The sequence below is a fragment of the Gadus morhua genome, chromosome 3, assembly GCF_902167405.1.
Source record: "Gadus morhua chromosome 3, gadMor3.0, whole genome shotgun sequence".
In the NCBI taxonomy this organism is placed as follows: Eukaryota; Metazoa; Chordata; class Actinopteri; order Gadiformes; family Gadidae; genus Gadus; species Gadus morhua.
The window spans coordinates 19,074,151-19,090,206 of record NC_044050.1 but is presented as its reverse complement, the minus strand read 5'-3'; the positions used below and the strand labels follow the sequence as shown (position 1 = coordinate 19,090,206).

At 43.1% G+C, this 16,056-nt stretch overlaps 3 protein-coding genes and 1 long non-coding RNA gene across 5 annotated transcripts; 3 read left to right on the top strand and 1 right to left on the bottom strand.

Moving 5' to 3' along the window:
- The first annotated feature begins 1,338 nt into the window (after positions 1-1,338).
- On the top strand, positions 1,339-2,991 carry lrata (lecithin retinol acyltransferase a). The gene is made up of 2 exons (XM_030351690.1): positions 1,339-1,980; positions 2,408-2,991. The coding sequence occupies exons 1-2, from the start codon at positions 1,450-1,452 to the stop codon at positions 2,558-2,560; spliced, it is 684 nt and encodes a 227-aa protein (XP_030207550.1). The 5' UTR covers positions 1,339-1,449; the 3' UTR covers positions 2,561-2,991.
- Positions 2,992-3,386: 395 nt separating this feature from the next.
- Positions 3,387-5,648, top strand: LOC115540423 (lecithin retinol acyltransferase). Its single transcript, XM_030351691.1, has 2 exons — positions 3,387-3,987; positions 4,942-5,648. Exons 1-2 carry the CDS (start codon positions 3,499-3,501, stop codon positions 5,095-5,097), a joined length of 645 nt encoding a protein of 214 aa, XP_030207551.1. The 5' UTR covers positions 3,387-3,498; the 3' UTR covers positions 5,098-5,648.
- LOC115540424 (uncharacterized) lies at positions 3,781-6,008 on the bottom strand. 2 transcript variants are annotated; one of them, XR_003976190.1, is made up of 4 exons: positions 5,611-6,008; positions 5,186-5,371; positions 4,990-5,103; positions 3,781-3,915 (listed from the first exon to the last, which is right to left on the bottom strand). It is a non-coding gene; the product is annotated as an uncharacterized LOC115540424 (long non-coding RNA). The 2 variants fall into 2 exon arrangements; XR_003976191.1 differs by lacking the exon at positions 5,186-5,371.
- Positions 6,009-10,208: 4,200 nt separating this feature from the next.
- On the top strand, positions 10,209-13,921 carry npy2r (neuropeptide Y receptor Y2). Its single transcript, XM_030350511.1, has one exon. It carries the CDS (start codon positions 10,292-10,294, stop codon positions 11,438-11,440), a length of 1,149 nt encoding a protein of 382 aa, XP_030206371.1. The 5' UTR covers positions 10,209-10,291; the 3' UTR covers positions 11,441-13,921.
- Positions 13,922-16,056: the final 2,135 nt, after the last annotated feature.

The following is a 16,056-nucleotide window of genomic DNA, read 5'->3' as shown; positions in this document are numbered from 1 at the left end:
TTTCCTACCTCGGACTCCAGCGCAGCCACGGCCGACAACTATCTTCATTCTGGGTGGAAATAGTAACATAGTTACGCCATTAAATGCGTTTATGGAAACATTTTTAGCGAGAAATGTGCATTTTACTTTCATAATGTTCGCTCGGTGAATGTGAAGGATGTTTGGTTTGATAGTTATGACGAAGAGGGAACGCTCCGTTCACTTGCATGGACATGGACTCATCTAGCTGCGTTGGCGCATTGACGCGTTGGAAGCGTTGAACCACCACACAATGGCGTTGATCCCCCACGGCTTATTTTTGACTTGCAAGCATTACAAACAGCGTGTTTTGGGTCGTCCTGGCACACAGTGAAATAAATCCAAATCAGCGACATGTTTTCTTCCCGAGTCTTGCTAGTTTTGGCGCCTTGAGCTGCTACGCACCGCGCATGCGGGTGAGTTTGATCGGCCGAAAACCGGAAATTACGACAGTGACCGGCAGGTCACCGATTGTGGCCGATTGGATATAAAACCGACTTTTTTAATCGGCGGCCGATTGATCGGTGCATCTCTAGTAAAAATATAAAATATTTTGCTGAAACGTTCTTGATTTTTCAATACACCAATTTCTGAATAGGTAATGGGTATTTACAGTAAGTGATTAGAATTTAGCATTTTTACTCGGTGGTTACACAGATTCTTAACTATAAACACATTAGGCCATTGAATAAGAGCATGTTCCACCGCTGATATTCAAGCTATCCAATAAATCTGGCCTTAAACTAGAATGTCATAAGCAAGGATATTTAATCTAAACGTTGCCAGTTCTTAAATTGTTACAATAATAATAATAATATAATAATGATCACAACTTAATCACAAATTAATGGATGAATTGTTATTAAAAGAAAACTGAAAAAGCAGCCTTCTTCATCATATCCATCGGGTTTGGGCTGAAATTAATAAAACATAACCTTCAATGGCTATTTTTCCTTTTTTTCATTCATAATCCTTGTGGCGAATGGTAGTCATGAGTAGAAGAACAAACGGATCAATAATTTCCCTTCAAATTCACTGCAATGCAACCTGTAGTTAAAGTAAACTATATGTTCCCAAAATTCAACCAGAACCATAAAATAACTTCATGTTGCCATTGGTAAATCTTCCCACTTGATGTTTATCTGGCCCGTGTATTAAATGTGGGTCAAATTGCACGGTTGTTTGCTTTAATCTGATTAATTGGCATTTCAGAATACCAAAATTCCGTGCTAAGCTTAAAGAAAGAAAACGTTCCTGGTGCAGAAGAAAAAAAAGCGCACGTGTAGGGAAGGCCCAGGAGCGGCTTGGGGAATGGCCTATCAGTGGTTTAGGGTTTCCTTCAAGTTCACGTCTCCTCCTCGCCCTGCTGCAGGATGAAAAAAACCACTAGCGACCAGATCATTCAGAATACGACTCTGCAAACCCTTTACCATGCTTAATTTATTTACATTTCTGGTGGTGAAGCTAACCATTCTGTCCAATTTGAACTTTTTCGAATCAAAATGGTCGGATATCGAGCAACAAGGGCGCGCAAAACCAAGCCACTCGCAGCGCTTTAAACGAGGAGACCTTCTCGAGGTTCCCAGAACTTTGTTTACGCACTTCGGAATCTATTTAGGCGATGACAGGGTCGCCCATCTCATCCCTGACATCCTCCCCGTCCTGACAGATGACGCAAGGCTGATCGACACCGTCATAACAAACCAGAGGCTTATTATGGGTTGCATGTTTAGATGCGCAACGGTACGCGTGGACTCGTTACAGGACTTTGCATATGGCTCTGAGATATTGGTTAACGCAATGGATTCAAGGATGAGCGCCCGAGCACTTCTCAATGAAGAAGTGGCCAAGAGGGCTGAGCAACTCATCGGTGCCATCCCATACAGTTTGCTGTGGAATAACTGTGAACACGTTGCAACATACTGCAGATATGGATCTGCAGTAAGCCTGCAGACAGACAAGGTATAGTAATGATTAGCATTCTTTTAAATAGGCAGGCTACTTTTGTCATTCGAATTATTCAGCGCATAATCAAAGATGTTCATCTGATCTGGATCGCTGTAAATGCTAGCGGTGCAGACGTAGGTTATTGCAAACATTTGCATTATCGTGTTGCACAAGTTTCATGGTTGAGATTTAATATAGAGGGTTATTGGTTCTTATTAAACTTTAAGCTGTCGTTGTCCGTGGGTGGGTTCGTGAATCTCATTAGATGGGTCATTGGAACATTTGTGTGTGTGTGTGTGTGTGTGTGTGTGTGTGTGTGTGTGTGTGTGTGTGTGTGTGTGTGTGTGTCAAGGGAACGTGCGAGTCGGGATTGTGAATGAGTTGTTGTTTCTTTGACTGCGTAAAGATGCATAAATAAACTTTTCCTTTCTTTTTTTTGCAGTTCTGCGAGTGGTTAAAATCTGTCATCAGAGACCGGAGGAGCATCATTGTCGCAGTTCTTATTGGAATAACCTCCATTGTCTGCTACGGCTTGTTACCTTCAACTACATTACCAACCGTTATAATCCCCTTTACTCTATGGATGGCTAGCTAAATAATCCTAGTCAACAATAAGAGTGAACATTATGCAAAGACAATTCAATCGAAATTTACAAAATTGTACTTCCTATTCATCTCCTGACACCTTGTGAAATTTATATTTTTCTGATTGTCCAATAACATTTCCTTGTCCTTCAGCAATTTTAGAAAATAGCCGAAATTCACCTAATGGATAAAGTTGACTATCATCGAATGTGGATTCATTCTACTCTTAATTGAAGGAAGTTTTACATACTTTTTTTTCCCCATTTTTGTAAGATGCTTGAAATGATTATATTGGCCTACCATTATCTGCTGCAGTCTGGGAAAATTGGACCTTGATGAATGATTGAATAGTAAACACATACTGTTGGGTATTTGAAAATGATAATTGTTTGCCTACAAGCCAATGCTGTACAGTTGTTAATAATAAATCATATATTTTTATTTGTGTGCTTTGTGTCCAACACTGCTTCAACCACCATCAAATACTGATATATTTCTATTATATTATATGTGGCCAGTCAAAATCCGCCCAATATGGGTAGGTCTTTTTTAATTTGTTAGACTATGCTCCTTGAACAAATGTTTAAGGAAAAATGTAAACATATTTAAGTAGTTGAGTTGTACTTTGCGCCTATTGTTTTTCATTTAGGATACATAAAACCACATTAACTTTTAACAAGGGATTTATATGAGGAAATTGTCAATGCTAAACTGGAACCATGCAGCGACCCTAATACACTGGCAACACAGGGCTCAGAGTTTTGACATCGAACAAACACCCTCAGGATTGGAGAAAGCTCCTTTATTTCTGTAAAAAGAAAATCACACTGAAAAGGTTGACCAATATCTAATCCTTGGAATCACACTAGCTCCTCCCAATCACCCCATCAATATATTGTCCAGGTGTGGTCACCAAACAGCAGCAGAACCACCACGAGCACCACCACCATGTTCCCCTTGCAGCTGTTCAACATCTTTTTCACCGCTTCTACAGTCCAGGAACGTGTCTCTAAGGACGACCTGTCCCAGTACACGCGGGGGGACCTGCTCGAGGTCCCCAGGACGCTATTCACCCACTTTGGGATTTACTTGGGGGACAACCGGGTCGCCCACCTCATCCCGGACATCCTCCCCGTGTTTTCCCGGAACAAAGCGGCCATCAGCGAGATGGTGACCAACCTACGGCTGATCCTAGGGGTCGTGGCCAAGGCGGCCAGCGTCAGGGTGGACTCCGTGGCGGACTTCGCCTACGGCTCGGAGGTCCTGGTCAACCACATGGACGCCGTGTGTAACCAGCCGGCACTGGGGGCGGAGGAGGTGGCCCGCAGGGCGGAGGAGCTCCTGGGCTCCATCAGCTACAGCCTGCTGTGGTACAACTGTGAGCACTACGTCATGTACTGCCGGTACGGCCTGGTCATCAGCTACCAGACCTACCAGGTACCAGCGAACCGCTGCTTTTGTATGCCTTTAGCAGAGCGAGTGTTGACGGCGAGAGAACTGCTTCTTCTGGACCCCTAAACTCGTAAACCTTGTATTGAATGTACCTGTATGTATGTGCCGATCTTTGACCTGGAGGAGGTTTGAATGCGGACGGTAGGGTCAGGGTTAAAGACTTCCATCCACACAGGAACTCATTGTGTGGTACTAATGCTCTCAGCTATTTCTAAGGATTAGCGTTGACCAATAACGTCTTGAACAACGTGCACAAGTGCACAGCTGATTTACTCTGCATTTTGGTGAAAGGGAATTGTTGCTCTTTCTATGAAAATTGTGTAAAACATGTATACACGATCATTTTACATGATAATCAACCAAAACAATGATACTAGTATATGATATAAAGCTTCAATTTCAATTCAATTCAATTTTATTTGTACAGTCCTTAATAACAATTACAGACTCAAAGGGCTTAACAGGCCAAATATTTATGACACCCCCCTGACCCAAGCTCCCAAAAGGGCAAGAGAAAACTTCCTTCATTGGCAAGGAATAAATCTTGAGGAGGAACAGAGTTGGGGATCCATCCTTCAAGGGATGGCCAGGAATGCAGTGGGTGCCATAATTGACATAGTCTACATAAATGCATACAGGCTAAAAATATTAAATAGATGATTGGGTGCTGGTCGGTTACCCAAGAGAGTCCAGGCATCCAGTCGCAGTCACCGCAACAAGCTTCTGATATTCAAGATTTTGGTAAAGGCAAGGTGCCAAATGTGTACTCTGTCATGAAGGCAAACAGCCCCATCTAGTGTCGTTTGTTTAAAATATGGATGATAAAGGCCCACCATTTTTATTCCAAAACTATGGGGATATCATAGCTGCAATTAAATCCAACATATTTGCAATGCGATTTTCCTTGACTAACTCCAACTCCTTGTAACTTTCCCGTAGTTTTGCACAGCGGTCAGGAAGATGGTGTGTAGCCGGACCAGTGCCTACCTCATGGCTCTCCTTGGCGTAGGGGCGATGCTGTATCTGGGCTCCGCTGCGTCGTTAACCAGCGTCATCTTCCTGCTCGTTTCCTTCATCCTCTGGATGACCTCATAGTGGCCACTGCAGGGAATGAACATGAATCTCAGTCTCAACAACGGCACCGGTAATGAGATAGTGAGGTCACAGGTCTCTTTAAACTCACTTCACTAAACCTTTGTCCAACTCCGGGTCATGGCACTAGTGAAATACATGCATCGGTTTGAGCTGGTAATACGATTGGAAGAGGAACGCTCTGACCACAAACTCAAATGATTGGAGCTGTTTGGCTTGGTGATGATAATGTTCACCTGCCACTCATCCCCACTGTTACATGATCAAAAAGTGAGTACTGAAACAAAAGGGTAGAAATGAATAGCTCATGAATTCAACTCTACGACTTTAAAAGTAAATGATTCAATAGAGCTGTAGAAACAAATGTTCCGTACAGAAGTAGAGCCATACATTGTAATGGTCTATGCAAAAACATTATTCATGTTAATTCAGCCTTGAATCACAGTTGATAACACATTAGTTTGATTTCTAACAAATTCGATTTTTTTTTAAGTTGTCCAGAACAAGTGCACTGACCTTAGACTTTTGATATGTCCCGTTGTTTATGTGATGTTAGCGACCAATATTGATTGCTAATCATTAAAAAAAAAAAAAATTCTATCTGTGTCGCTACTTTTTCCTGTTACAAAATAAAGCCAACCACAATCTCACTAAATGATGTGTTCTTCCCTGGAAGTAAAACTTTAAGTCCAAAGGGCACCTAATCATATTTTTGTGAGTCTCCACTTGAATACCATGGGTATATGATGAAATCAGCACAGTGTTCACAGCCCTTAGCAAATTAGTTTTCTAGGGGAAGAAGCCATTCAGAACACTAATTAGAATAGCATTCAACAATGCAGATGTGGCTATGAGCTTGTTGTCAACCACAGATAATGCGTGTTTGGCACTAGATGACCGTGAACCTTAGACGACCTGCCCCCCCCCCCCCCCCCCACACTTTTCAGTTTAGTACGTTGACACTGATCAGCTGATTCAAACCAAACAAGTAAACTGTTCCCGGTTTTGTTTACACTCGAGTTTGATTAAATAGTAACTCAACTAAAATGTACTATTTTGATGCTCTGTGACTGAGAGGACATTTCATTCTGATAAAGATATAGAGATAGTGCTAAGGGATTTAAAAAAAACGATTATTGGATAAGTGAGGATACAGCAAATGATTGAATGTAGGGGAATTGATTACTTTGCGAATAACACATCTCCACATGTGGTACACATGGTACATACATACATACATACTATCACATGTCAAATCCAATCTGAGTTGATACTGATCTTCCCTTCACATTCAAATTATAAGATGGACACACAGTGTATTGATGCATTAGGCTGATTAACAATAATAAGACATGCATTACTGACCCTTACTGATATACCAATGGAAATGTGTGTTGATGATTTTACCTAGAAACAAAGGCATGGCGTATGAAAGAAATCATAACACAACATACTTCTAGAAATAAGTACATTTGTATTACTGTTGTATATTGGCTCACAGAATAGCTTCCCGGTGTTCATGCTAGTCTTCTGTTTATCCCTGTGTGAACGACGATGGAATCGTGAGCTGTTCCAACTTTCCGACATTCCAAGAACCGACTGAAGGGAAGATTATCCCCATATTCCCTCCAAGTCAAATCTGCTTCATGTTGCAACATCATCAACAGTACCACACATACACACACACACACACAATTATATTTCCATTGAACAGAAAGTGAACAGCCAAATCACCAACCAATGGGCTGATGTCCCTGATGGACTGCGAGGAGTTTAGAATAATAAACAGGACAGCTGCTGTCTGGCACATCTTCTCAATGCCAGGTGGTGAGCAGGGCAGGGCATCCATGGGGTGTAATTAAGATGTATGTAGAGGTGTGGATGAAGCAGACCGCCCCAGGCCATTAGCAGTGGCTCCGGGAAAGTATGTGTGTGTGTGTGTGTGTGTGTGTGTGTGTGTGTGTGTGTGTGTGTGTGTGTGTAAATACAAAGTTAAACGGATTACAGGCCTTTACTGAAAAGCCAGTGCAGGCATTAAACAATGGAAAGTGCTTCATCATTATTTTCCTGCACTGTTTGTTTTTTTGTGTGTGTATGTGTGTGTTTTCTTCTCCAGAGACACAGCACAAAATGTCTTGAGAATTTGACGTGAGTGAAGTGGATAGGAATGACCATTAGGTGAACCTGGTCCTCCGAATCCCACTCTGCGTCCCACTCTGCCATTCAGTGAGTTGTCCGTAGAGTTAGGAGCATGTGAATTGCTTGCAGTGTGTAGGTCAAAGTGTTGTGGTGATGAATTTTCTCAAACAAAGTTTGACTTTATATGGCCAAAAAATATAGCCAGGCATAGGCAGGAAAGTATTTGAGGTTTAAGTCCCACAGGAAATGGGCATGAGAAACATTCTCTTTGCACTGATATTCTCAAAACTGTTTATTTTTCGTGAAAGCTGTCCAGCTTGCTGTATTCAATATTGTGAATGATCAAAGGAGATCAAGCATAAATACCTATTTTATTTCCCCATTAGGCATATTCTTTCAAATGATGTACTGAACTGCAGTTTGAGCCAAGATTTAAATGAGCCATCTCTTCTGATCTGTGAACTGAGACACGCAGACAGAGTTCTGAGGGAAGACATTGCCTACGTTTTAGGTTGTGGGATAATTCTGAATACTGAGTGCTGAGCAAAATCTCAATACGTTGCGAGGGTCTGTGTTGGAGGGCTTGTTGCGGGGGTCTATGATCTGTAACGATGATCATCGTTATCACAGCCAATCCACTACCAGTGCACATGTCCTCGAAGATATATAATCCCCACCATCGTTTTCTTTCTTCCGTGGTTCTACAGCCCCGCTGTAAAGTATCTTAAGAGTTATTATTGTGTTTGAGCTGACCCTGAGGCAGATAACATTTTCGTTCGACATTGAATTGTGCATAGATGGGGGATGGTGGCCCTGCCACTTACCTAGCTGGAGCTTCTAGGTTCAAGGAAAGGATGGAATTAAATAAAGGTTGTTTGACGGCACAAACTAATAACCATACCCCACCCTTTGACCTTTGAGAGGGGACACACATGTGCCGTATTCCAATATCCATACTTCCATCAGTACACTTAAACGAAGTACAATATCCGCACTCACTAGGTGCGCTAATTTTCAGATGTCAAGTGTTGTTCCAAATTGAATACTCCGTGGCACACTCACCGGAAATTACGATCACGACTGCCGCTGCGGCTCCTCCCCCGCAATAAACATCCTGCTTTGAACGGTGAACTCTTTACGCGTAGCAGCTATAAAAAGCTATACAACTATATAAACAAATACAAAATGTCTTAATGTAGGCCATGTGGAAAATGCGCCGACGTTGGCTCAGCCTGGCCCTGCCCTCTTCCGCTACGTAGCTAAGATGGCTGCCGTTGAGTACGAAAAGTGTACATCGCCACACACTTCACGATTTGACCGTTTTGAGTACACCATCCGGGTCCTTTCAGTACACTTATTTTCGCCCGATCTGAATCGGAACGCCCTACGTACTCAAACTTAGGCTAGTAATTACGGATAGTATGGATATTGGAACACGGCAAAGGACCTATTAAAGAAAGGAAAGCTGACTGGTCGCCCATTAATTCCTATGAAAACAACTGAGTGGCGAAGTCACGCCCCGTATATTTGGCTTTAGTGTGTTGGTGTGTTGGTGGGAACAGATGTAGAGTGACAAGAAGCTTCTCACTTCACAATTTACTTTGACATCTGCACAAGGTCAGCAGCCACCGCTGGTTCAGTGCATTACATGGGGAACATACCCGGGAATTAGATCTTGTTGATTCATTCAGGGGGCCCCTGGTTGTTGTTTCACCATCTGCCCGCTTTCATCAAAGAAAGGTGGGCCTTCTGATAACAAACAAAAAAGAGAGAGTGAGCGAGGCCAGTGGACTGGGTAACTCGATTACCGAAGAAGCACGTGATGCCTTGGTGGCAATCTAATTATGAGACCAATTAGTGGCATATCAATAATTGGATATGGATCAACGACATGCTTCTATATTGTGCGATAGACTCTCGTTGTGACTGTAATTACTTTACTCTCACAGGGAATACGGATTTGCCCCATAGCAAAGCTACCACAACAAGCAGAGTAAATTAAAGTAGCCTACAATCTTTGTCAATTAATTTGAACAATAACCTCAACAAAAGTGCAACGACACACACACACACACACACACCACACACACACACACACACACACACACACACACACACACACACACACACACACACACACACACACACACACACACACAGAACAGGACGCACGCACTAACACTCGCAGGCACAGACGCACCCACTCGTCTCCATCAGTCAGAGCGCCTCAGACCCTCTGAACTCCTGATCTGGTTGATTGGAGTCTTCAACCGCGGTGCGTTTTTCCCACTCGTTTATCTTTCCGTTGCGAGTCCTGATCTACTTTTCATTGTTAACGTCACTTGAAATCGGGGATGCGAGGCGATGCAAGCGGAAGCAACATTTAAAAAAGGGGATAATTAGCCGTGATTCATTTTCCCCTTTTTCGTTTTTTTTTTTGCATATCAAGGTGAGTTCTCGATTTTTAAATTACACATCAATGATGTGACCTACTTCGATTTGATTGAATTGTGTTTCTCAGCCGTATCAGACATAACCTTTATTCTGTGCCTTTTCAGGTAAATCAGGTAGTTGCAGTTTGGCCCATTATTATACTATATTACTAGGTAGAATATCCAGTAGGCTAAGCTACCGCCACAAAACCATCAGACCCATGATTAATGTCGTTATTCTTTTGTTTGAGCTATAAGTAAAAGTAAAATACTATCTAAAAGACTCAAATGAAGGACTATCTAGGTCTATTTGCTTTTGCATGAAGCTTTTATCCACTTATTTATTCCAGTGTCATAAATTGTGATGTAGGCCTAATCGGTGCCGCTCTAACCTCATCACTATCGTCCATTATCACGAGGGCCTTGTGGCTTTCATCCCCATAATCATCTTCTCCCTAGCTAACTTCCAGAGTTGCATGTGGCTTATTATCGTTTATTACAGTCCATTATGTGTTTTATTGATGTCTTCTAATGCTTTTCCAGAGGAAATGATTGACATCATATTCATTTGTTTCCCCAGCGATGTCCTACTTCTGTAATCATCCAACTGGCCCGCCTTCCTAATAATGAATGACTCGGGACGTCTACAGATGGCGATGGAGTCCGTCCCTCCACACAATGTGACACACATTGAAGCTCCTGAATACGCCGTAGAGTCCTGCGACCAATGTTCTTCAGCAGGAACTCCACTTGCCCTGGATGACCGCCACCTGGCGGGAGTGGGGGACAGCACCCAGCTGTTCGGGGTGCAAGTGGTCCTCATCCTCGCCTACATCACCATCATAGTGTTCGGAGTGGTGGGCAACGCGCTGGTGATATACGTGGTCTTCAAGTTCAAAACGTTACGGACCGTCACCAACTTCTTCATCGTCAACCTGGCTGTGTCCGACTTGTTCATGAACACCCTGTGCCTCCCTTTCACACTCGTGCACACCCTCTACGGCGAGTGGAAGTTCGGCCGCGTGCTGTGCTTCGTGCTGCCGTGCGCGCAGGCCATGGCTGTGCACGTGTCCACCATCACCTTCAACATCATCGCCCTCGACCGCCACAGGAGCATCGTGTACCACCTGGAGACCAAGATGTCCAAGGACATGTGTGCCCTGGTTATCGTCGCCACGTGGGCCGTCAGCGCCCTGCTCGCCAGCCCGCTCGCCGTCTTCCGGGAGTACCTCACGTTGGACCTCTCGCCCGGCGCGAGCATCAAGGTGTGCGCCGAGCAGTGGCCCGTGAGCAGCATGGACGGAACGATGTACAGCATCTGCATGCTGCTGGTTCAGTACGGGCTCCCCCTGGCGGTCAACTCCTTCGCCTACCTGCGCATCTGGAGCATGTTGAAGAAGCACAGCAGCAGCCCAGGAGGTCGCAACGACCGCCACAGACGGCAGAGGAAGACAACGAAGATGCTGGTGACCGTGGTGGTGGTGTTCGCCGTGACTTGGTTGCCGTTCCACGCGGTCCAGTTGGCCATTGACATGGACAGCAGTGTTCTGGATCTGAAAGACTTCAAACTGCTTTTCACTGTGTTTCATATCGTGGCCATGTGCTCCACCTGTGTCAACCCGATCCTGTACGGGTGGATGAACAACAGCTACCGCAACGCTTTCCGCAGGGTGTGTAAATGTGACTTTAACTACAGCAGGTCAAGTAACGCCACGAGCAGGCCAATTCAAAGGGAAGTCGCTGTTTGCTCCGATTTCAAAGCTACAAATGTGTGAAGTTACCTGCCTACATTTTCAGTCAGTGGAAAAGGCTAAATATAAGTGTCACAGTAGGTAGAGAGGGAAAAATTTGTGCCAATTCACGTTTGGCCTTGCAACACTGTCTCAGAGTTGTCTCTGTAGCAGGGCAGACCAACTCGAAACGGGATACAATGGGTGGTCTCAGGAAAGTTAAACGCGACTCTGAAACTTTAAGGCCGGGTACCACTGCGTTACACCGCTTAGGAAAAAAAGGTTTGGTCCGGCAAGTTTCAGGCCTAATCCCAATTTTATTTTTACCCCACTTGCTTTAAACTTGCCCTTTGGAACAGAGTCACGAGGGGGTAGTGCTTGAAATCTTCCCCTGTGAAAAGGTAGCCTGGGAAACAGGCGAATGTCGCGAGCTGATGTTTAATTTGCTCTACAATTAAAAAGATTGCTGCCAGTTTTGAGATAGACTAGCCAATCTCAACCTTGTATCTAATATGAGGCTGAATAAATTAGATGAAGGTGCAAAGGAACAACAACAACAAAGATGGCTGCTGCTGATGTAGAGCAGTCTGTTGATTCCGCTGTCGAGACGGTATTAAACAAACCGGATGGTATGTTTTCACTTAAACAAGAACAAACGAGTGCACCTAAAGCTTTTGTTAAGAAGAAAGATGTCACTGATGTTTATTCATCGCTCAGTGCTGCGTTGACCGTTTGGGGTCGATGATTGGTTGTAGGCCTATCCAATTGCGTCCAGAGGCATTTTGGTCTGGCCCGTTGGTCAAAGTGTGAATAAACAGAGAGGTTAGCCTGGCAACACCAGGCTAGTGAAATAGGACAACCCTTTAAGAGCCTGCTACGTCAGCAGTAGACACTAGTGGCGTTTACATAGACATACAACAATTTTGTTTCAGGACATTTTGAATCTCACAATGCCGTCTTCAGAAGAGGTGGTTTCTGTTGCGTGGGCTGTAGGCATCCTTTCGCGGTTCTCAACAGCAAATCATCAAATTGCCTACTATGGAAATAGTGGTATTATCATGCGAATCGTTCATAACTCATGTGTTTCACTCTATTAATCTATCATACATAATAACATCATAAAGTTATAAAATACTAAAGAACACGCATCATTCACCAGGCCACTTGGAGTGTGCCACTCGGAGAAACCTTCATTTTGAGGGACATTGAGGCCTACCACTTGGTCGTACCCCTCTATCCAAACAAGAATTGGGACACCTTACCCTCTTTGGGTGAACATGCAAAATGGGGCGGTACCTTGCGGCTCGGAGCGGGACAGCTCGGTTATGCTAAATCTGCCTCGCGTTTCAACTGCTGACAGTACACTTTGTTACGGTAGGGCGGGGTTTAAGCCAGATGGCGATAGCCGCGGGTAGCTACGTAAGCATTGTGGCACCATAGCAGCGTGATACAGTGAAGCCTGCTAAAATCAATTAAATGAGAAGAACGCGACACATTAAACAAAGAGCAACAATGGAGGATGTCCAAGAAGGACGGCAAACTTTTTTTTTTTTGGGACATTTTCTTCAATAAACGAAGGTATAGCCTTTGCAGAAATACCTTGCGGGTGCTGTTTCGTTTTTTTTCTTCTTCTGTCCCACGGAAGTGACAATTCGGTCGACCAATCAACGGACGGCGTGTTTAGCTCCACTCTTCGGCACCCTTTGAGACGGTTGGTACCCGACGGAGATATTCCGAAAAATGGGAGCGGCTCAGCGTGGCTCAGCACGCATATTTTGGAACCCTGTCCAGCTTTTGGCGATGGAAACGCCATTATAAGCGTACTGTGCCGCACCGAAGCGCACGTACCGCACCACTAGGTGGAAACGAGGCATACATGTACAATGTGAACAAGTGGCGGATTAGTGTAAGATGTATTTATGCAAGTTGTGTGAACCTTATCTAATAAATGGTGTGGTGGTAAGTAATAGTAAGTAAATAATATGAAAAATCCTGTTGCCTAAATTAAAATAAATGTTATTTTATTAAAGAATAAATACTATACATATACTATGTTTACTAAATAGCGTTTTAAAGCTTAAGGATATTCTAAGGTGTTTGACTCCCAGCTGAAAGGTCCTTGGTTCAATCTCCAATGACCACAGCCTACCCTTTCGGCATCATTGAGCAAGATTCCAATACCTCCTGTAACCAGCCTGACCCAACCACACTCAATACCTATTGCTAACTCTTGTTGCTTAGTGTTGTAAGTCTAATGTTGGCCCCCTGTGTTAATTAGTCACCTGTGTGCCATGTATTAGTAACCTAGGTTCTGCTCATTTTCTTGGTTCCTTGTTGGTTGTAGATTTGTTTCTGTCTGCGTGTTTTGACAAAGTAAAGGTTCCTTCTGCCCCTACCCCGAGTCTGATCGCTGCACTTGGGTTCACCTCCCTGTACAATCTGTGACGCCTGCTCCTTAATGACATGTATCTAAATTAAGACTTTTATGTTTGCTTAAGCTTTCTGCCAAATCTTAAATACATTGGACATTCTACAATGCATTTTTTTTTTACTTTGCCTTTGTTTTCTATTACTTATCTATTTCATTTTATTTCATTTTATTGTATGACGATGCTTCTATGTGAAGCACTCTGACTCTGCCTTGTGTATGAAAATTGCTACATAAATAAAGTTACCTTGCCTAAATTCATTAGAGAAAAAAACATTTGCTGAATGAATAAATAGTAAATCTTGGGAACAGTTTGTGACCGGGGATACCTTGGTGTGCGCATGAGCAGATTTCCAATTGTTTTTTCATCTAAATCCAAAGTGAGTTCCATATAGTTCCAGAAGACTCCAATAAATCAATACAAAGATGGACAAGCTGTCATAAAGGTTCTCCTAGCAGGGTTGTATAATTTTTTTATGGAAATAACTAATTTCATTTATTTTGCTTGCTGCCTTCGTTCCTCCGGGATTCATATAAAGCAGGGGACATTGAAGCCACAGCTGTGTCTCTTGCTTTCTATTCTTCTACAGACAACAGATAATATGCATTGATTAAAAGAATAAGTGGCTTTGCATGTGAAGGTGGTTGGCCTATAATTATATTAGCTGGTTGGCTGTCTATAAAGAATGGTACCCGAAGGAAAATCGAAAAAAAAATGGAAATCGAAGGCAGACCATTGAATAGGGCGCATCCTTTAATATATTTGAGTACCCTTCAACCATTCCAATATAAATTGAATTAAAAGGATAAAGAAACTAACATATTTATACATATCCCAAATGCTTATTTAAACCGTAAAAACTTTCAAATGCGTTGTCTTTGTCTTTTTGTTTTACTGGCTCCCTGAAATTGAGATCCAGACATAAATGGATAAGAAATGGGTAAAAAATGTTTTTTGCAATGTTGCAATGTCTACACTGGAAGGCTATAATAACTTGTTTAAACAAAAAACCAAAACAATCCACTGTGGAATCTTTTTCTAATAATATTTAAATATATTGGGCTAGCACCCAACTCTTGATTCATGGTTAATGGCTGAACTGAACCTGACAGCTATTTGGGAAGAAAAACTATTTCAGGTGCTGCGACCATTTTATGCATCCGTTCAAAATTCCAACGGTATGACTGTCTCGATTGCCGGCAACAGCAATAGAGCGCAACAGTGACCGCCCCCCTTTTCGAACAGCTCTGGTTCCGAAAGTAAATTTCCCATTCATGGTTTGTTCGAGATGCCTCATACACCACCCGCACAAGTTGCAAAAAGTGGGAAATCTCCCAGCTTTTTTGCGGCATTTCACCGAGGCACGCCCCCTTTAGGTCCGTCCCACTCGGGATTCTGAGAGTCAACAGAGTTCAGTGAGGTTGACCGTACGATTCGACAAACAAAAATGGCTGCGCCCGTAAAGAGATGTATTTCTTTGTATTTCTACCATGCTGGTCATTTTAATGTTGGTTTTTTTATCAACAAATTGCTGTGTGTTAAATACAAAGTAAAGTTGTGTTCGTTTTCGAGCTGGTATGATAAAGAGGCTAATGTAGCTAACAATTACAATGACTACCCAATGCCTAACAAAGACAAACGGGAAAGCTATGAGTGCTAAAAGCCAGGAAATTCAGTCACAAGAGCAACTTGTGTGGGTGGTGTACGAGGCATCTCGAAAACACCATTAGAATGCTAAAAGCTGTTACCAGCTTGCAGTTGCGCTGTGAATGTCGGTCGCTGCACTATAGCAAATTCACACTATTTTCTGTATCATTCTGTATAATTGTTTTAGTACAGTCTGTCTCAATGGGTGTGTGTGTGCCAGTGCGCCCCAAGTGCGTGCGTGTGGGCCATGAAATATTCCTAGAACGCTTTTGCACGTTGATTATTTTTTTGTTTGAAGTTTAAGTTATTTTGCGCGATCAGTAAGGGGGCCTCACACAAATAGAAGCATAGGGGCCAATGACCAACATAATCCGCCACTGCGTTCACGATTGATACAACAGGCACTGAAATAAAGGCTCTAGCACCCTCTGTTGGCCGACACCAAAATACTGAATAGAATGTTTAATTTTAACTGGGCGTATTATGTATCTTAGAACCCATCTGAGCAGTGGATAGGTGACATTTGCTAAAAAGGACTTATTGGGAGAAGCAAGAGACGTGAGAGACGACCCGAAGCCTGTTGTG